This window comes from Candoia aspera, chromosome 3, assembly GCF_035149785.1.
Source record: "Candoia aspera isolate rCanAsp1 chromosome 3, rCanAsp1.hap2, whole genome shotgun sequence".
Taxonomy (NCBI): domain Eukaryota; kingdom Metazoa; phylum Chordata; class Lepidosauria; order Squamata; family Boidae; genus Candoia; species Candoia aspera.
Window position 1 is genome coordinate 208,362,826 of NC_086155.1, and position 19,344 is coordinate 208,382,169.

Sequence of the window (19,344 nt, forward strand, 5' to 3'; positions counted from 1 at the left end):
GTTAGAATTAAACACGTGAAAAGCAAGGGAAAAAAATATGACAGACAAAAATGAAGGGTAAAGAGGGCAACCCCAGAAAGTTGGACAGGAATGAAGAGATACAAACCCCCCAAATCCACAGGGGACTTCCAAGGGGGGAAATGAAATACATGCTGCTGTGCCTCAGGCTGGTCCTGTGGGAGGGGCTGGTCTGCAACTTGCCAGATTTTGATTTTTATAGTTAAAACAAACCATTACATAGCATCAAATGTGAGACTGCGCAGACTGAAGCAGTTCAAACGAAAAGGGCTGATGCAGAAAGCGGACACAGGGCCAGCTTGACTGTTAGCTCCAGGGCGCTATCAAATGTTCCTTGTCAAACTAGAGGGAGGTATTGAGAGGGATGCATCAGCACTGGGTCCTCTGCTGTGTGGGGCTTCCATTCTTGGTTTGGATGGGGTGCTCGAGGAGGCTGGTCAGATATGAGCATGGGACAAAATTGAGCGGGAGAGTCAGAAGTTAGGTGACCGGTTAACAGACCCCATGTTGAAAACTGTATCCAGTTGTGGGCACTTTTAACCTGGATTTAGACCAGTATTTCTCAACCTCAACAACTTTAAGGGGTGTGTACTTCAACCCCCAGAATTCCCCAGCCAGCTTGTAAAATAAGCTGGCTGGGGAATTCTGGGAGTTGAAGTCCACCCATCTTAAAGTTGCTGAGGTTGAGAAACCCTGCATTAGGAGCCGAGGACCATCAAAGGGCCAGAAGAAGAAACTGGGAACAGCAAGGTGGCGAGACTGCCAGGGCAGGATAGGAGAGGCTGCAGGAAAGTCCAGGGATGGACATTCACGCTGCAATGGCAAATTGTACAGCAGCAGTCCTGAAAACGGGGTGGTGGAAGAAAATGCTACACACACCATTTTGGGGGCTGCACAGATGACATTATTTCTCTCCCAGATGCAGGAATGCTTAAAAAATGAGGTTTGACCATACTCTTAAGTTGTGTAAATCTCTGTTTAAAAAACAAACCACGCATTGGACAGTACTGTACTGTAAATTGCAATGGGCATAATCTGCTAATGGGCCAGTTACTTATATTTTTTACAACTGTTGTTGCACAAAAGCCCCCAGTTGGCCAACTCAAGATTAAACCATAGGAAACGGGCATCCATAATCCTAAAGTTCAAACAGCACTTTCTTAGTTAGTGGTATTATTTTGCAAAGCTCTGTCCCTTAGAGGTGAAGACCTCTCAGCTTTCTAATAAACACCAATTAATTAATGGAACTCTGCCAGGGTTCGTGTTATTGAATGCTTTCAAGCTGCATTCAAGTGTGTTCTGGATTACTTATTGTTTTTACTTCCACATCAGGCAGTCAAGAGTAGATAATGGCATGCACTCCCTCTTTACTGCCTTTAAACCCCTCCCTTCCACCCAAGCTAGCGTGGTTACTGACAAGGAAATACATGGATTTATAATCCCAAAAAGGTGGACAATGCCAGGCCAACTTCAAGGAACCTCTGAGTTTGCAGAGGGAAAGGAAAGATTGTGCAGGACGTGCGTGTGTGAGTTCCCATTCCCTTCTTTCCCCTTATTGTATGGTATTGCCTTTTTATTTTTGCAGTTTGAATTGCTCAAATTTAAAACCGAGTATTTTTTCCAAAGACTATACTTAGACTTGCTTATTTAATTTTATTAAATTAATGTAAAATTCAGTGAAAATGTAAAATTATATCAGTCCTGCATTATTAGAAATACAGTCTTAGGATTTATTAATCATTTTAAAATTGAATCATGACAAATATTGAAGTCGTAAGATTATTTCTCCTTCAGGGCATTACAAGATTCAGAGGCACAGCCTAGAAGTGAAAACTTTTCTTGATATTTGCATATATTCTCTCTCTCTCTTTCGTCAAAAGCTCCCACCTGCATTAAAGATACCCCAATTGTTCCCACTCATCTACAGGTTTTATTCTCGGCCCATTTTGTAGCAACCGCAGCATCCACTTATTCAATATCTTCTGGTCTGACAGGATGTGGTAACGGTATAATTGATTTCTTCTCTTTATCTCTTGAGAGCGCCTTCCTCATGTCTGCAAAAAACATGGAACAAGATGTAGACGAGTAACACAACGTGCGGTTCGAAGTCCGGGGCAGCCGCACCCCCTCCCAGCCCCCTGGAGTGAGCGCCCGCAAAGATCCACTCGGCTTCCACCCAGAGGACGTTCGGGGAGCGTTACGGGCCTGGCTGTTCTCCCAAGCTTTGGGGCAGAGTGAAGGCTGAGCCCTGCCAAAAGGAGTGTTTGGTTACATGTCGCTTTGGGCTGTTTATGAATCCTTTTTGTCTTTTCCATTTTAGCTGTAAGTCGTCCAGAGTCATTGGGAATCAGGTGCCCTACCTGATGTACAGGTAGGCCTTGCTTACCGAGCATTTGTTCAATGATGGCGCTGAATGAGGAGACTTACAGCTGGTCCTTGAAGTTGCGGCCATTGCAGCGTCCCTGCGGTCACGTGATTGCCATTTGGAACTCTGCTGCCGGTTTCCGACAAGCAGAGCCAACGGGGAAGCTGGCGGGAGGTCGCAAATGGTGACCACGTGACGTTGTGCCTAACGACCAGGTGGGATTCACCTGACGATGTGTGCTGGCACTGCCATCATAAGTTGGTGCAGTCATGTGACATCGCACTTTACAACTGTGTCCCTTAGTGATGGAGTTGCTGGCCCCAATTGCCGTCATTAACTGAGGACTACCTGCATACTGTGTGTGTGTGTGTGTGTGTGTGTGTGTATAAATAATAAATAAATGCAATCATCTCTCTATGTCTGTTATGGAGATCACAGGTGAGGAAGGAGGGGGCCCCTTCCAGGGGGAAAAATGCAAGCACAGTGTAGAAAACCTTGGGTGCCTGGCCAAGAGGATCAGACAGGACCCCCCTTAGAGTTTCTGGAGTTTTTCCCTTAGAGCAGGCGTGTCCAACCCACAGCCCACGGGCCACATGAGGCCCCAGGGATGAAGCACACGAAGAGTAAAATTACAATTAAACTTTCTGACGAGCACCTTGAGGACTCACTGAGAATTGCGACCACTTCCATCGAACCAGACACTGATGCATTAGTTTCACAAAAACAAGGTCAAATATCCCACTAGTTTTATGTTGCCCTCTTTTTAAAAATTTTATAATAAAAAGTACTTTAAAAAATGAAATTGTATTACTTATATACATTAACTATACTCTACATGTGGCCCAAGACAATTCCTCCTCGCTCAGTGTGGCCCGGGGAAGCCAAACGGTTGGACACCCATGCCTGAGCGCCTACTGGTTTTGCTCAGTTTGGCAAGATTCTCTGTATGGCAGAACCAATGAAGACCTGAGCTTCACTCCTGGCTCAGCGTAGTTTCTTTGCCTTAACCCTGACAATGTCTTTAGAGAGCTGCTGGTGGGTTCCACCACGAGTTACAGGAGTGGCCCTCAGTACGTAACATCTGGAGTAAAGTTGGATATTGCGTGCGGTTATTATCCCTTTTCCACCAATTATGCAGCGGTCTCGCAAGCTCTTTTTTTTCCTGTACCTGTTCTACCCCGTGAGTCCCACTCGGTTGCCTTTTTGGATTACAGAAAAGAAGGTGTACACAGAACTCCTCTGTACTAACTTAACTGTTTGTAATTTAACAATATTGTAATACAGTAGATGAATATATATGTCAGGCTATTTATCAAAATATAAGAAATGTAGGATTTGGGGGGGATTTTGTCTGGTTTTTTGCATGTAACAATTTTAAAAAATAGACAAAGACATTTAAAAAATGGGAACTTATGTCATCATTGTTTTATGCCACATGTCCTTAACTTCTAAAACTCCGAACACCTACCATAAGCGTCTTCATCAGGTTCCCCGCTGCTGGCGGAGTAGTATTCTAACACTGTTCTGTACACGCTGTAGCCCAGTTGCTTGTACATGTTCACGGCGACCTGATTCGACACTCTCACAAAGAGATCCACAAAAAATCCACCCTTCCTTCATCAAGGAAGAAAATGGAGCGGTAAGAAAATAGAGCAAGGTTAAGGGTACACAATGCTGTTATGCAAAATTATATCAAAACTTAAATGAGGTGCATACGAGAGGCAAATGCTGTTTCAGCTGAGGCAAAACAAGATACCATACTTAAAGAGGCTTGGCACGATACCCAAATCCTGGTTTGCAAATTGGAAATTTGGGTTTGACACAATCTCTGAACCCTCTAAGCTCGCTGAGATTTGGAAATGTATCTGTAATGGTGACCTGGTGATTCACCTGGTGACTCGCAGATGCTCCTCCATACTCAGCAGTCTCTGCACCTACAGAACAGGTTTCCCACCAGCTGACTCCATGACTCACGCTGGCAAGGGATGATGGGACTTGGAGTCTAACACCTGCAGGACCACACATGGCACGCACCTCTGGCCTAGAGGACAATGCTGAGCAGGTAAAAAAATAATTTGCCTAATCACCAATACTCTGTGGGTTTGTGTTCTTATTTGTTTTGATGAAACCTTGATTTACAAATATTAGTTTTGCATTCAGAATTAGCACTAAACTGGAGCTAACTTCCGACAGAAACGCAGCCACCAATCTTCTTGCAACCAAGGAGGTGGCTGTGCGTATCTGTAGGGTTGCCCTGCGAGAATAAGCCAATGGCTTCATCACCCCGGTGTCTCTTGTATTGCAGTGAGACCGTGCTGCATTCTGACAAAAGCCCTAAAGTCACCTGATGCAACCAGGGCCCAGTTAAGGCATAGAAAAGAAAATGCATGGATTTCAAAGCTGTTATATAACACTTAAAAAATACCCACAAAAAAACTGAGTGCGGAGGAAAATCCAGTGCTTCCTTCATCCACCACTGTAACTTGGCATATCGCTAGGCTCAGCAGAAGCCACGGGAAAATAACACGTGCCAATCATGTGCGTATTTCCATGGGAAAAGATCTCACTGTAATTCGTGAAACTTAGTCCTGGGCAGGACGCCAGTGTTTGACACTCTTTTGCACCAAAAGCGCTAAGTATATGGCAAGATGTATCTGCTTAGGTGCATCAAGCAGTCCTCAGGTAAGAGTTCAGGCGTTAGGTTATCCCACAGCCAGAACTGGGCAGATTAATTTTCTCACCTCTTTCGGCCCAGTTACATTATCACTCCAAAAAGAAATACAAGGCAAAATTAAGAGCATTCCAATTGCAATGAGAAGTAATCTACGTCTATGCATTTCACATTAATACGTTGCTTTCTATGACAGGTTTCGCTATCACGAATGGTCACTTTTCTTATGGCTGTACCTAGAAAATCCACCCGTAGCTGCAAAGATTTTCTAGCTTTTTATATTTAAAAGCATTTTGGCCTACTGTGTTATGTAAAATTGCTTTCTGCAACTATGTAATTTTTAAAATAAATTGAAAACGACACCTAATCTATACAGTTTATGCCATCATATATTTTTAAGGATGCCACAAACCTCATAACGTGCAGCATAAAAGCAGAATATGGCTGTCCTCCAGGTTTTGTCATCTCTGTTTGATTCCTAACAGACCAGACCAGGCTAGAGATGTTCTTTTCCTAAAATTAATATTGGCAATTACAGGTAGTCCTTGACTTACGACCAAAATTGGGACCAGAACTTCTGTCATTAAGCAAGTCACACCTGATTTTACAACCTTTTTGCTGTGGTCATTAAGCAAATCTCATGACCGTTAAGCAAATCCGGCTTCCCCCATTTACTTTGCTTGTTGGAAGCCAGCTGGGAAGGTCACAAATAGCGATCACGTGACCTTGGGACACTGCACCTGCCGTAACTAATGCTGATTGCCAAGTGCCTGAATTTTGATCATACGAGTACAGGGACACTGCAACAGTCGTAAGCGCAAGGACCAGTCGTAAGTCACATTTTTCAGCACTGTCACAACTTTGAATGGTCACTAAACAAACGGTCGTAAGTTGAGGACTATCTGTAGGATTGTCACCCAATCAATTCCTCCCTGAGATTGCAGCCAATACACTTGCTTACAACCTCCAACATCTGCCCCACCTTTCAGATATTTCCTCCAGCAGCTCCATCAGCTTGGCAGCCAGCCCCAACCGGCGAAACTCGGGGGCAACTGAGAGCGCGGTGACGTGGCCGTGCCATTCTTCCCTGGCCACCGAACCTTCTGCCTTCCCCATGACTGCAAGGAGAATCGGCTGTGATCATCCTGCAGAAACGCTGCGACTGATCTTTAATTCCGGTATTCGTTTAGCAGTTTCTTATTCCAGCAGAAAAAGAAACATTTCACTACAGCAGCACCCTAATTAAACAAATCTCGAGTTCAAAGCTGAAAGGCAGATGACGTGGCATTCGGAGGAACCTCCATTTCACTGGGGAAAAGGAGAATAATTCTGATTCGGGTTATTAAAACCGGTTTCCGAGAATAGGAACAAGCAGCAATGGGAGGGCTTAGCAGATGCTCTGCAGGTAGCAAAAGAGGCTTTAGTTCCACCTCAGTCTATTCTTCCTACTACAGTCAGCTTAGAACAGATTTATAAATGCAACTAACCCATGGCAATAAGCATGATCTCCATGATGTAAGCCAACAAAGAACAATAATAATAGAACCGAGTTCCAGTTTTTGCTGGCCAGCTAATCAGGAGACCATCTTGTATTTCCCACTAACATCAGAAAGATTAAGAGGAGGACTGCATCTGTGCCTCCCTGAAGCAGGATGAAGAGAGCCATTCAGAGCAAAGACATGTTCCTAACTTCTCCCTAGGGCCTGCTTGGCTCCATGGTTTCCTTCTGACATTAGCAATCACCCACAACTGGAACTGCTGGGACTACCAGCCACAGTCACTATTTCATCACTGCATGAAACTGAGCTATGGAGAGGGGTGAGCACGTATGTCCAGTCCCCTCATCTAACAGCCCTACGCCCTTCACAGTTAAAGTGGGTGGCGTAAATCTGCTATTAAAAATTAGTGCCACTTAAATCCAGGTGGGGGTGGCCCAATTAATTTCCAGCAAGCAACATGCTTGGTTAAGGTCAATTGTCTATGAAGCAAGTCAGCATAAAATCTGATTTCTGAAACAAGTAAAATGCTTCCGTGTTAAGTTAGAAAATCACTTTAAAGTTATAAGGACTTTGAAAGAGGCATTTGTTCTTGCTATCTGTAGTTTTTAGACCAGTGCTTCTCAACCTTGGCAGCTTGAAGATGTGTGGATTTCATAGCTGGCTGGGAAATTCTGGGCGTTGAAGTCCACCCATCTTCAAGCTGCCGAGGTTGAGAAACACTATTTTGGACATACAGTATTGTACCAAAACATTAGGGAAGTTTCAGTCCAGGTCATCCCTGGCATGTTTATAACTGATCAAAAGCTTTCTGAAACCAAATCAGTTATCACTATTTTCAATTAATTAAGAGTCAAGATAGCAAAAAGGAAGATGTTCTACTTACTGTAGCCCATCAGCTCTCCCCCAGGGGCTTCTGCAACAATAAAATACTCTGGCCAGTGAGCCAAGTACTGCAAGTAAAACGGAATTCCATACTATGAAGAATCTTATGTTAAGAAAAATTCACCTCAATGTGCGTGTATTCAAGAACAAAGTATGTTTGTTACAAAAAAAAAAAGATAAGAGCATGTATATGAGAATCACTCCATAAGTCCACTTGTTTTGCATGTTAACAATATGCCTGGGATCAGCCTATGAAGAAGAAGCCATCGCTTCACAGAAGCATGATTTTCTAAGAGCAAAAACAGGAAAACCTTCCATTCAAATTTTACCTGGCAGGCAGCATCTAGGATAGGGAGAGAGAAGTTGTTCTTTTCTCATGCTACCCAGGAGGCTCCAATCATTCCTGAACACATTTTGTGGAAATAGAGGCACCGGCAAGGCACAAGGAAGGCTGAAGGTTGCCCCTCTGCCCCCTTCCTCCAGTACAAGCAAAAGTCCATAAATTTTCTGAATTTATGCACCACCCTCTGCACTGCCCATTTGCAAATAACACTGATCTATCCTACAGGCTACAGTAAAGACGACTAAGATAAATATGAATTATCCTGAGTGATGCTGTGGAGGTTCCGTCTCAGTGCCTGGAGGCTATGGGGGTCTGGATGGGGCGCAATAGGCTTCGGCTCAACCCAAGCAAGGTTTTTGGACCTCCTGGTTCTGGGGATCTTCCATCTTTGGTTCTGGGTGGGGTGGCACCACCCCAAACAGGTCCGGTGCGCAATCCGGGGGTCCTCCTGGACTCACGGCTCCTGTTTGAAGGGCCTTTGCACAGCTTAGGGCTGGTGTCAGTTGCATCCATTCCTGGACTGAGGGGCTCTGCTCAGTCACTCATGCCCTTGTGACCTCCAGATTGGACTACTGCAATGCGCTTTATGTGGGGCTGCCCTTGAAGAGTATTCAGAAGCTTCAACTGGTACAAAATGCGGAGGGTGGGCAGTTACTGGTGCCAGTTACTTGGCACATGCGACGCCACTGCTCTGCCAGCTTCACTGGCTTCTGGTGTGCTTCTGGGTGCAATTCAAGGCGCTGGTTGTCACTTTTAAAGCCCTTCATGGCTTGGGGCCGTGTTACTTGAGGGACCGTCTCTCCCCAATTGTTTCTATCCTGATCTGGCAGGAAGGGCATACTCCGGGTACCGTCAGCTAGGAAGTGTCAGCTGGCAAGGCCCAGAAGGAGAGCCTTTTCTGCTGTGGCACCCGCCCTTTGGAATACCCTTCCTCCTGAGCTTAGATTAGCCCCGTCCCTGTTGGCCTTTCGTAAGGCCTGGAAAACCTGGCTTTGTGCCCGAGCCTGGGGTCCTGGGCATGGGTTAGAGCCCGTCTCTTGGTTGTATGGATGATAGGTTAGATTATGCCTGGCTGCTATGGTGTTTCTATTTTTATTTGTTTTTATATTGTGAATGTTTTTTATTTTATCGTAAGCCACCTAGAGTCATATAAAAGTGAAATGGGCAGCTATATAAATTGAGTAAATAATCAAAATAAATAACTACTGTATATCTATATCAATTCAAACTAACTACTTCTGATTGTACGGTCATACTGAAGTCACTAGTTCAAATTTCACCTCCTCCAAACAGCTGTTGTATGGGTTATAAAGACCTAGTATGAAATATTTTGGAGGCACAGGAGCGTTACAGAATGCTAAATATACCCTTCTGGGTAGGAAGCCACAGAGCAAGATGTTCTGACGGTGGGTGTCTCTCCTCAGGTGGTTCCCATATTATATTCCTATGAAGAGTCCACAAAAAAAATATGTGCCCATATTCTAGAGAAACTCTTGCTGGTGCTGGGATTTGCTGTAACTCCCTAGCAAATACATTTCAAGGGCAAGTACGTAACGTATGCAAAGATCCCCAGCTCCTGCCAGTAACATCTCCAGCCTGAAGTCTTAAAAGATACAGTCTCTGTCAGAGGATCCAAGTTGCTGTGGGAGACAAGAACAATGCTTTAAATATTGAGAGAAGGACGAGGAGGAGCTAAATTTGAACACGTCTTAGCTAGGAGGTAGTCTTTCCAGCTTCTTCCAACCCACTGAAGAGTCCTTAAAACAGGGCTTCTCAACCAGGGTTCCCTGGCACCCTCGGGTTCCGCGAGAGATCACTAGGGGTTCCCTGGGAGATCACAATTTATTTTTTAAAAATATTTCAAATTCAGGGAATTTCACATTAAAGAGGTAAGTTCCATTCTTTATTTTCAGTTTGAGAACACAGTTAATGCATCTATACGGGCCTGCCCATGAAACAAATATAATAGTTTTGTAACTTCTGGCCTATATCTGAGCCTGAATGGGCAGGGGTTCCCAGAGGCCTGGAAAGCATTCCAAGGGTTTCTCCAGGGTCAAAAGGCTGTCCTAAACTATTACTGTCACTTTTGCCATCATCACAGCAGTGGGAAGCAAATTCCAGCGCTCCCGTTGAGAAGGCAGAGCTCCTGAGCGGCAGGCTTACTGACAAGTTAGCCTTTCAGGACTTGATGGAGAAACATAAAGAGGCAGTAGTTATTTCCAACTAGCTTAATCAATCTGTCCATCAAGTGAACTTTGAAAGACTTTTTCTTACTTAGCAACACAACGATTATTCATAGCAAAACCCCTACCACAGTGTTTCCCAACCGTGGCAACTTTAAGATGAATGGACTTCCATGGCTGGCTGGGGAATTCTGGGAGTGGAAGTCCAGCCGTCTTAAAGTTGCCAAGGTTGAGAAACGCTGCTCTACAAGGTACAAGGAACCAGCAGGAAGAGTATTGATTAAGGAAAAAGTATAGATTGCCTCTTTTATCTGGTGTTGCCCCTATACATAAAGAAAAATTCCTAGATGATAAAATTCTCTCAAGACTTTTAAGAAGAAGCTGGATGGCCAGCTCTTGTAGATGGTTTAACTGGTCTTCCTGCAGAGTGCGGAGGGCTGGACTAGATGATCCTCATGGTCCCTTCCAACACCACCATTCGAGGATGTTATTGTATCCAGCAGTATTTGGAAAAGCAGGAATTTGTTACTGAAGTCAAACAAGAAGGGCCACATGGGTGGCTTCCTCCTCCTCCCTTCCATCCATCAAGACCCCCTCAAGAGCTGACAAGACTCTAGGAGATTATAGCTAATTAAATGGCAAATGGGGCTGTAATATCGAAACGCCACTCCAGGAAATCTGACAAGCAAGTTGAAGGAGAAGGGAAACCCTAATTCGCAGCTCAAGAAGTAAGAAACTGAGCGATCAAGGACGTATCACATGCTTGTAACAAGCAGGCAATTGTTGCTTCAATTCCACAAGGATCCTCAAAGATGTCCCTCTGACAATCGACCTTGAAAAAGCAAAGCCGGTTTGGACCCGGTTAGGTCCCGGACAGGAGACCACCAAGAGATCTAGACACAGCAAGCCCTCCTGCGCGGCAGCCGCGGCTTTGGTGGCAGCAGCCGAGCCCCTTCAGCCGCCCGCCCAGCCAGGGACCGGGTCTGCCCCTGCAAGGAAGCGGGGCCGCGTCTGCTGCGCCTGGATGGGAGACCATCAGGTGATTCCAGAGCCAGACTGGGATAAACAAACCAACTACCGGCCGGGAAGCGAGAACCACCCCGGAAGCAGCCAGCGGGAGCCGCCACGAACTGGGCCCTCGCTCGGGGGATCCGCGCGCGGGACAAGCGAAGGACAAGCGGGGCCCAGCAAGCGCTCAGCGGGAAGGGGCTCTTGAGGCCATTTAGCCCACCCGCCGCTTAGTGCGGACCCCGATCCCAACGCTCCCGCCGAGGGCCGTCCAGCACCGGGGCCCCCGCCTCAACCCCAGCTCGCGGCTCCGCTCTCTACCCAGAAGCCCCTTCCGGCGCTCAGCGCCAAGCGGGGGTGCGCGGCCCCCTCCCGCCTCCCGCCTCCCTCTCCCAGAGCCGCGGCGAGGGGCCCGTGAGGCCATCGAGCCCACCCCCGCCCGGCGCAGGGCCCGGGGGCCTCACATGTTGTTGAAGCGGAAGAGGTCGTTGCAAGTGAACGCCCGGAGCGAAGTCATGCCTGTCGCCGGGACAGCCGCCCCGGAAGCAGCCCCGGTGCGCCGCCCCGTGACCCCGAGCGCTTCCGCCCCGGCCGTCGCCCAGCAACCGAGCCGCCGAGACCCCGCCCATCCGAGCGTAGAGCGAAGGGCGGAGGCGCGCCGATCCCTCGCGCCGCCAGTTCCGGGTCCGCGGCCTCTGAATGGGCCCCGGCGACGCAGTTGCACGAAGGACCCGACCAGCGGCCGCCGCGGGCGCCGCCGCCAACCAGGCCTCGGGCATCTCCCCGGGGACGCCCTCCTCGGCAATCCCCTTCAAGATCCCGCTGCGACCACCGTTCTACCTCGCAGGGCTGTTGTGAGGAAGAGGAGGATGGCAAGGCGAGCTATGAACCTTGCGAAGCAATGCCATGCTATAAAATGCAATACAATCACCTCCTTTCTGATCATCTGGGTCCGATAAGAACACTGCAGCAGTATTGCTCTACCTTGGCCGCTTGAAGACCTGTGGACTTCAACTCCCAGCATTCCCCAGCCAGCCATGCTGGCTGAGGAATGCTGGGAGCTGAAGTCCACAGGTCTTCAAGCAGCCAAGGTGGAGAAACACTGCACCATGGCATCATGCCAGTGACTGATGCCAACTCTATTTTGCATCATGCACCCAATGATGTCATACTGCGTGTGATGTCACTCCCCCCCCCAGATTCCAGCTCCTTTATTTACAGCACTTTTTAAAAGACTGTAACAAACAGTATATAAGAACCCACAGAGGCAGACTAGCCAAGGGGTGAGAAATGTCATAATTAGCGGGGGGGGGGGGAATCATTCCCACAAAACATAAAAAATATGCATCCATCCGGATATGTTTAAAAATAGAACCCTTAATCTTAAAGGAGTGTTATCATGTAAGACTTTATTTCCTTACTGTATATCCATATTTGGTACATTTAGAATAGACAGACCTTGTTGTAAACTATCTATAAAACCCCAAAGCCTTAGAAACATTCTATTCCATGAATCCAATTTCTAATCAAATTTGTTCGTCGGAAAGACTCCTGATTTTTTGCCGCCGCAGACTAACACAGTTGCCCTCCCACAAATTCTACTCAGCCATTAACTCTTCTCAGAGCAATTTTATTTATTTCATTTATTTGAAGCCGCCCAGCTCCAAACGACTCCACTGCCTGAAGGAGCTCCCCGCTGGAGCAAGCTAACCTACAGCGGCTTCATTTTCCTGGGGCTGTGTTCTGGGCGGTAGCGAGAAATCATCTGAACAAGGATCGCGCAGTTGATGGAGAGGAAGCCCAAGCCCGCGAGCCACAGCAGCAGAAATGTATTGTGCCCTTTAAACTCAAGCAGATAAGCGGGAAACAGCCACAGGCCCTGCCCGAGGAGCCACAGCAGCAGCAGCAGAGCCCCCCGTGACCAGGACATCTGCAGGAAAGGCAGGACGAGGGGGAGAAGGCAAAGGTACCACAGGAAATACTGGGAGGTGCACACTTTGTTAAAGCTCACAAAAACCGCCGTGTGCAGGAAGCAGCAGAAGGCGAGGTCTCGGTGATAGGCAAAGGAAATGGCCAGCAGCAGCAGCAGCTGGGGCAGGAAGGCAGCCAGCCCCAGCACCAAGCCCCAGTCGCTCTCGGCCGTCAAGTACAGCATGTAGAAATAGGGGGAGAAATTGTGGCGGGTGTCTCTGCGGAGCAAATGGTAGAGGTAGGTGTGCTCCAGAAATTCCCAGCCGTAGCGGAGGTAGCACGCAAGGCCCAGGGCGGCAAAAGTGCCCCCGGACACCATGGCGAACAGCAGGACCTCGCGAGGGAACAACCTCAGGGAAAGCCTGAAGCGGCGGCCCTCTAAAGCCACCTTCCCCTTCTCCTTTGCCGCTCCCGGCTCTGTCCCAGCGCTGCTTTGCAAATAGAGAACGAAGGGCAGTGCGTAAGTCACCGGGTAAATCTTCACATGCACGGCGAGGCCATAAAGGACAGCCGCCTTCACCAAGCGCCCCTTGGCTATGAAATAGAGGGTGCCAAGGACCAGGCTGGCCACGAGCGACTCGGCATTTCCTCGGCTGGACACGGCCATGGGCAGCGGGTTGAGCAGCCAGAAGGCGCAGCAGCCACAGGCCCTCCTGCTTCCCAGCCCTCGGAGGAGCAAGATCCGGTACATCAGGAGCGCGGCCAGCAGATCCCCAGCCACAAACAGGATCTTGCCATACAAGCCGCTCACATAAATGTTCGGGGTTAACATCCAACCAAGGAGCGGAGTGTAGCGGTACGTGGCCCGCTGGTAAGGAGATTTCCCTTCCGTGATGTATCTCGCGGCATCGGTGAAGACCAGATAATCAACGTCTGTGTATTTCACCAGCATCGTCCTGTCCTGATAAATCCCATAAAAGATGAGGCCGAGCCTGATCAGGAAAGCACTGCCGAATAAAACATCTCTCCGGAGGAATCCGTCAAGAATCCGCTGCCCTGCTCTCAGAGGAGGGGCCGTACACGGGTCCCTTGGAGAGGGATCTCGATGAGAAGCAGGTCCAGGAACCAGTCCAGATTTAAGATCTCCTTCGAGCATGGTTGCCGGATGAACAAGAAGTCAGGCTTGAAGATTCCCCTCCATGCTCTTCTGAACTTCGATGAGGAATTCGGAGAACTGTGCTCAGGAAGCAGGCATTCCTGTTTTAGAAAAACAACAACATAGCAACAGTAAAAAAGCAGAGATTGAATTTTAAAATTGGATGGACAATCCAAGGGGGTTAAGGAACCCACCTCCTCGTTTGCTCAGTGTGCTAACCCGCATTAAAGCATTTATGCATTAATAAAGCATAATTAATGCATAACTGAGAACCAGTTTGGTGGAGTGGTGAAGGCACCAGGCTAGAAACCAGGAGACCGTGAGTTCTAATCCCACCTTAGGCACAAAGCCAGCTGGATGACCTTGGGCCAGTCTCTCTCTCTCAGCCCTAGGAAGGAGGCAATGGCAAACCACTTCTGAAAAACCTCCCAGGAAGACTGCAGGGATTTGTCCAGGCAGTCTCAGAGAATTGGACACAATTGAACGGATTTTTTAAAAAGCAATAATTAATAAAGCATTAATGTGCTAACCCACATTAAAGCATCCATGACAGACAGATGCCAGCCTCTGCTTGAGCCCTTCCAATGAAGAAGAGCCCAGGGTACTGGAGAGGTAGCAAAATTGTATTATTTTTATAGGAGGCCAGGTGTGAATAGGATTCCTGCCACATCATTCCCGTTGGGAGAAATGGCTGCCTTCTAACTTTTCCTCCCCATCCAAGTTCCCCAACTGGTGTCACTTCGAGAGGATATAAATGTGTAAAATTCAGTATGCATACTCCCTGGTGATACCCACCCAGATTTTATCTGGAACATTTGCCCAAGCTTAGTTAGACATGATGGGATTTTACAAGCACAACTTCTGCTCAGATATTATGCCTGATTGAGGAACAGTCAGTAGTCTCTGAAACGCAGGATAAATTCAAAAGTCACAACTATGCTCCTGAAAATACAGTAGACATAAATCAGGAGTCTAGTAGCATTTTTTCTGACCAAGACCTTTTATTAAAAGGCAGCCGCTTTTGTGAGCTTCAGCTGCCCTCATCAGATGCAGAAAGTGGCTAGACTGATATAGGATTGTGCCACTCTATGCATCTGAGGAAGTGAGGTGCAGCTCACAAAGCTGATGCCTTTGAATGAAGTGTGTTAGTTGGAAAAGGTCACCAGACACCTTTTCCTTTTTGGATACCATCACAGCTGGCTGGGGAATTCTGGGAGTTGAAGTCCACACATCTTAAAGTCGCCACGCTTGAGAATCACTTCTATGCGCTAACCCAGTTCTTTCCTGCAGTGAGTATACTTCTTTCAAGGAACAAACATTTAAAGTTTGGCATCAGCTGCATGGAGTGTTAAGTGACGGCGCCAAGCCAATCTTGCTAAACCTCCCCAAAGTGAACAGGGTCTGGCCTAGTTAGTATTTGGAGGGGGCACCACCTGAGACTTCCAGAGCTATTGGCTAGATGGGGAGGTGAAAAAAAGAAAGATCAAGGGTCTTCTGGCTGTAAACAAACATCACCATCATCATCATCATCATCATCAAAAGAAGGCCACAGCAAATCAGGCCCACCACCCTGCCAAGCCAAGTGCACGGATGCCATCTTAATCTTTAGTCAAACTGTGCAAATACCACTGTACAGAAATAGTATAATATATTACGTATGTTTCACAATATAAAAAAGTATTAACGTTTTAAAAAAAGCTTGATCAACAGCCATCTATTTTTCTTAGATCTTTCTGATGTGTGCACCAGCAAGAACCATTATTTCAAGGACCAGGAAGACTGCCAACCTCCTGGCATATTCATCACTGTGGTAAGATAGTATGTATGTATGTATGTATTTATATTAATTTTAATTTTCTATCCCGCCTTTATTATTTTTATAAATAACTCAAGGCGGCAAACATACCTAATACTCCTTCCTCCTCCTATTTTCCCCACAACAACCACCCTGTGAGGTGAGTTGGGCTGAGAGAGAGCAAGTGAACCAAGGTCAGCCAGCCGGCTTTCATGCCTAAGGCAGGATTAGAACTCACCACCTCCTGGTTTCTAGCCCGTTGCCTTAACCACTAGACCAAACTGGCTCTCTTTTCCTAATGGAAAACCCTTTTCCTAATGGGTTCATCTAACTGCAGCTTTGGAGAGTACCAGTGTGATATGAATGTTAAAATGTTAAAATAACATAGCAAGCTGGACAGGGCAGGGACAGGTGAGGCATGGAAGCTGGAGCACTGGGCAGCTTGGCACTGCCAAATCTGGGCCGGCAATGAGAGAACGGCAGAGAGACCCAACCCAGCTGCCTCTCGGGGTGGCCTGCAGTCGCCAAACATCAGGAGGAGCCTGGAGCGCCCTTTCAGACAAGCTCATTGGATGCAAGGCAGAAGCTTCTGGGATGCCACCTTTGAACAATCCATGTTCGTCTGAAAAGATGCTCCCAGGTTCCTTTGGATGTTGGTTCCCATCCAGTCCACTACTGTTTCCTCCCCTTCCAAGCAGGCATCCACTTCTCTCTAGTCCAGGTGTTTCTCAACCTCGGCCACTTTAAGATGTGTGGACTTCAACTCCCAGAATTCCCCAGCTGGGGAATTCTGGGAGTTGAAGTCCACACATCTTAAAGTGGCCGAGGTTGAGAAACACTGCTCTAGTCCTTGCATCTAGTTGGGAGTGGGTCAGCAGAGGACGCAAGACTCTTTGGGGAAGTTTACCACAATCCCCAGCATCCACCGGCCCTAACGAGTTGGTAGCGCATTGGTTTTGCACTACTGGAACCATCAGCCTGTCTTCTAATGACAGGTTGGGTCGACTGCTCGATCTACAAGCAAGCTTTTCTTGGCAGGGCAGGTAATCCAGACTCAGGATGGGTTTAATGAAGGATAAGTCAACCTCAGGACTTCTGAGGACCACCGAAAGCATTTGAGAAGCCAGCATGTGATTTGTTTCATGCATCTGGATTTCAGAGATATTCGAGCATGAAGATGAAGGCACCCTTTGAGCTCAGCTCCAAATGACCACGTCTTATTCCTCTTGGCAGAGCTACAAAAGAGGTTTGTCAAGTCTCTGGCCCCGATAAACAATTCCCATTAATTTCTCTCAGCACCTTCTTAGTCTAAAAGGGAGACAGGCTTCTAGAGTGTAACCTTTGCTCAATTCCTCCTTCCTCTGGCAGTAGAAGCCAAAACTGCAAAAGATTTAGCAGCTACCCAAAGAAATCTTCTTTTTCTCAGGAAAGATTCAAAGATCTTTTTTCCCCCAGGGCCAAGAGATCCACCAGTGGAGCAAGTACAATTTTTGAGACAGAAATGTAACCAGTTTTATTATAACTTAGATTGCCACAAGACCTGGGATAAAAAATTGTTAAATTCGTAAGTTGCACGCATGAGCTGCCTGCTTATCTGCCCCCTTTTTTCCCCCTGACTTTTGCTAGCAGACTGGCATTGCTAGCAGGCATTGAGAATTTTATGTACTCTCTATCTTAAGCTACAAGCTCCACACGAGGAAAGAACAAGCCTACCAAATCCCATTAAACTGCTCTTTGCCATGCAACATTCATTGGAATAATTGTCTACTGTAATTAAAAAAACAACAATTAACTCTGGGAAGGAATTTAAAGGGACTGAAACCCAAGTCTCCCTTCTGCTACAGGCCAAGGGTTCCGATTTCAACTGTAGCTTTGAAATGAAATGTAAAGCCATTTAAGAGCACTTGTACTATACTAAACCTCTAAAGCTAAAATAAACTATTAAGCCAGAGAGGAATGATAGCACTGTAAGTCTTGCATGAAACAATTTCTCCTTCTGCTGATGCCAACACAGTTTGCAAAAGAACTAGATCCAGACAGGAAGCGCAACAGGAGAAAGCAGAACTCAGGGAAAGACGACTTAGAGCACTGTTCTCACTTTCCATTGTGGAGCAATGTGGCCGAAACCTATTTTCAAATTTCCTCCCAGTTCTTTTGAAAAGTGCTTTTTGAAGATAGCAAACTCAAGTTTCACCAAGAGTTTTTCTCTCCCGCCTTCTAATCAACCATCTTTGTTGGTTGATTCTTCAGACAAGAATGGCTTGCAAAACCCGTATTGCTGCAGTTGGTGGCTTTTTGATGTTTCTTATTGCTACCTGATCTGATTTTATTCTTAGTGATATCAGCTTTTTTAACACATGTGGTGGATTTTAATTATCAATCCATGGCTTTTTAAATAAACTATTTGGATTCATGATATGTCTGAGCTAGTAAATAATAAGATCAATTTAACCATGGCTTACTTGCTGAAAAATGTTCTGGGTTTGCGCACCGTACGGAGCCATATACTGACCTCCAGGCCTGGGTTCATACAACCGACACACTGGTTCAGTTACAGCGGGTAGTTTGTGGTTCACTATGTTCAAAAGAATAGTTTTGGGGAAAAGGACAAGCAAATGAGAGCCTGTGTGGTCCAGGGGTGAAGGCAACGGGCTAGAGACCAGGAGACGGAGAGCTCTAGTCCCGCCTGGGTGACCTTGGGCCGGTCCCTCTCTCTCAGCATGGAAACGGAGTAAGGCTTCTACACTGAAGTATCGACTCTGTCAGGTTACAAAAGTAGGAGGCATTATGGCTTTCCTGGGGGCTACACGGTGTTACGAGAAGGAGGAAGAGCCATTTGTTCTTCGGAGGAGAGGAAGAAGCGAGGAGGTGGTGGTGGTGCAGTGTTTCTCAACCTTGGGCGCTCTGAGATGGGTGGACTTCAATTCCCAGAATTCCCCAGCCAGCTTAAAGTGCCCAAGGTTGAGAAACACTGTGATAGTGGAAGAAGAACAGGGGCATGCTCAAGAAGAAGGAGAAGTGGAGGAAGAGGAAGAGGAAGAGGAAGGGGAAGGAGGAAGGAGGAAGGGAGAGGGAGGAGAAGGAGAGAGGAAGAGGGAGGAGAAAGGGAGAGGGAGGAGAAGAAGGAGAAGTGGAGGGAGAGGAGGAAGAGGTGCATCCTCCCTTCTTTGACGAAGGAGAAGGAGGAGGAAGAGGAAGAACAGCAGCAGACACAGCAGACGCCGCCACGGCTTCTCCCTGCGGCGATGACCCTGCTCTGCACAGCCGCCCTCGGCGCTCTGCGTCCCCTCGGGGTGCACAGGCATCCAGCTCCCCGGGGGCCCGCCAAGAGGAGCGGGGGAGGCGGCCGGGCGTCTACTCACCGGGCGGCCGGGCGGGCCAACGGCGGCGTCCTTCGGTGGGCGAAGCGCGGCCGCGGCTTAGCGGCGAGGCGTTCCGGGTCCCAGCCCAGCAGGGGGCGGCCTTGGGACGGGGCGGCGGGCGGAACTTTTCTGCTCGCCCCGAGCGCCGAGG

General features: G+C 47.5%; 2 protein-coding genes across 2 annotated transcripts; both read right to left on the reverse strand.

Annotated features, from left to right (window-relative positions):
* Positions 1 to 1,651: 1,651 nt before the first annotated feature.
* NAA20 (N-alpha-acetyltransferase 20, NatB catalytic subunit) lies at positions 1,652 to 11,549 on the reverse strand. Its single transcript, XM_063299745.1, has 6 exons — positions 11,434 to 11,549; positions 9,394 to 9,418; positions 7,437 to 7,527; positions 6,037 to 6,172; positions 3,852 to 3,997; positions 1,652 to 2,072 (listed from the first exon to the last, which is right to left on the reverse strand). Exons 1-6 carry the CDS (start codon positions 11,484 to 11,486, stop codon positions 1,987 to 1,989), a joined length of 537 nt encoding a protein of 178 aa, XP_063155815.1. The 5' UTR covers positions 11,487 to 11,549; the 3' UTR covers positions 1,652 to 1,986.
* Positions 11,550 to 12,358: 809 nt separating this feature from the next.
* On the reverse strand, positions 12,359 to 19,282 carry PIGM (phosphatidylinositol glycan anchor biosynthesis class M). The gene is made up of 2 exons (XM_063299747.1): positions 19,194 to 19,282; positions 12,359 to 14,137 (listed from the first exon to the last, which is right to left on the reverse strand). The coding sequence occupies exon 2, from the start codon at positions 14,034 to 14,036 to the stop codon at positions 12,681 to 12,683; it is 1,356 nt and encodes a 451-aa protein (XP_063155817.1). The 5' UTR covers positions 14,037 to 14,137; positions 19,194 to 19,282; the 3' UTR covers positions 12,359 to 12,680.
* Between the last annotated feature and the right edge of the window lie 62 nt (positions 19,283 to 19,344).